Source organism: Macaca mulatta, chromosome 14 (genome assembly GCF_049350105.2).
Source record: "Macaca mulatta isolate MMU2019108-1 chromosome 14, T2T-MMU8v2.0, whole genome shotgun sequence".
NCBI lineage: Eukaryota > Metazoa > Chordata > Mammalia > Primates > Cercopithecidae > Macaca > Macaca mulatta.
The window spans coordinates 17,131,359-17,133,015 of record NC_133419.1 but is presented as its reverse complement, the minus strand read 5'-3'; the positions used below and the strand labels follow the sequence as shown (position 1 = coordinate 17,133,015).

The 1,657-nt window shown below is 41.3% G+C and overlaps 1 protein-coding gene across 1 annotated transcript; it reads left to right on the top strand.

Moving 5' to 3' along the window:
• Nucleotides 1-282: 282 nt before the first annotated feature.
• LOC708862 (olfactory receptor 4C3D-like) lies at nucleotides 283-1,206 on the top strand. The gene has a single exon (XM_001097364.4). The coding sequence runs from the start codon at nucleotides 283-285 to the stop codon at nucleotides 1,204-1,206; it is 924 nt and encodes a 307-aa protein (XP_001097364.2).
• The last annotated feature ends 451 nt before the right edge of the window (nucleotides 1,207-1,657 follow it).

Below are 1,657 nucleotides of genomic sequence, written 5' to 3'. Positions count from 1 at the left end.
GTAGTCAAGTATGTTCTCAGCAAACTACATGGGAACTGTTGCCTTATAGATGTTTTGCAGGTGATAAGACTAGGGATCTGAAGAGACTGAAAGCATTATGGAGGAAGTAAAAATGAATAATTTAAATAATTAGTGGGGTGAGGGAAGCCAAAGACATGCTCCACAGTTAACTACCCTATCTCTATACTGTGAAATTCAGACTGTAATCCTTTAATGATTAATAGATAGTCTTTCTTTATCTCTTGTAGGTAATTCAGACCCCTGGAAAGTATTACTCTCTGAATGGATGACCTCAAGTCTCCCAACAACGTGACCGAATTCACTCTCTTGGGGCTCACACAGAATCCACACTTGCAGAAAATACTCTTTATTGTCTTTTTATTTATTTTCCTATTTACTGTGCTTGCCAACCTGTTCATTGTCATTACCATCTCCTCCAGCCCCACACTTTCATCACCCATGTACTTCTTTCTCACTTACTTATCCTTTATAGATGCCTCCTACACCTCTGTCACCACCCCCAAAATGATCACCGACCTGCTCTACCAGAGGACAACTATTTCCTTGGCTGGCTGCCTGACCCAGCTCTTTGTGGAGCACTTGCTGGGAGGCTCAGAGATCATCCTCCTTATTGTCATGGCCTATGACCGCTATGTGGCCATCTGCAAGCCCCTGCACTACACAACCATTATGCGACAAGGGATCTGCCACCTTCTGGTGGTGATAGCCTGGATTGGAGGCATCCTGCATGCCACTGTGCAGATTCTTTTCATGACTAACTTGCCCTTCTGTGGTCCCAATGTCATTGACCACTTTATGTGTGACCTCTTCCCATTGTTGAAACTTGCCTGCAGAGACACCTACAGACTTGGGATGATGGTGGCAGCCAACAGTGGAGCCATGTGCTTGCTCATCTTTTCCATGCTCCTCATCTCCTACATAGTTATCCTGAGCTCCCTGAAATCCCATAGCTCTGAAGGACAGCGCAAAGCCCTCTCCACCTGTGGTTCCCACTTTGCTGTGGTTGTACTCTTTTTTGCGCCTTGCATATTCACCTACATGCGTCCTGTGGTCACCTACTCTGTGGACAAGTTGGTGACTGTATTCTTTGCAATCCTCACTCCCATGTTAAATCCTGTAATTTACACCGTGAGAAACACAGAGGTAAAAAATGCCATGAGGAGCTTGTTGAAGAGAGTAACTTAATCTGTGCATAATGGCAAGAAGGTGATGATATGTGTAAATAGGGAGGTAAATATGTGGTAAATTGTGCGAGACTATTCACAAATTTACAGATCATTGACAAAAACAAAACAAAGAAGCAAACAATTTAAAAAGAACCCCAGAAACTAACATTTATTGAGCACTTAATATTGGCTAGGTCTTTTTGCTAGCTATTTTGATAGCTTTTAACATACTTTACCAACATTTTATGTTCCTGTGCATTGATTCTGGATATGCAATGGAAAGAACAACTGTAAATCCCTAGCTTTATAATTTTGGAGTATGTTTTTTTTCTAGAGTCTCACTGTACTTTGCTAACATATGTTTGCTTCATACATATGTTACATATGTGAAATTGGCTTTTGCATAGAATCTTGATCTCAGAACTTTTAAAAATTTTGGTTGGCTCTTGGTAAAGCAAAATAAAGAAGCT

Excerpts from the sequence above, each read along its gene's own strand:
- LOC708862 (XM_001097364.4), top strand. The coding sequence starts at position 283 with ATGGATGACCTCAAGTCTCCCAACAACGTGACCGAATTCACTCTCTTG.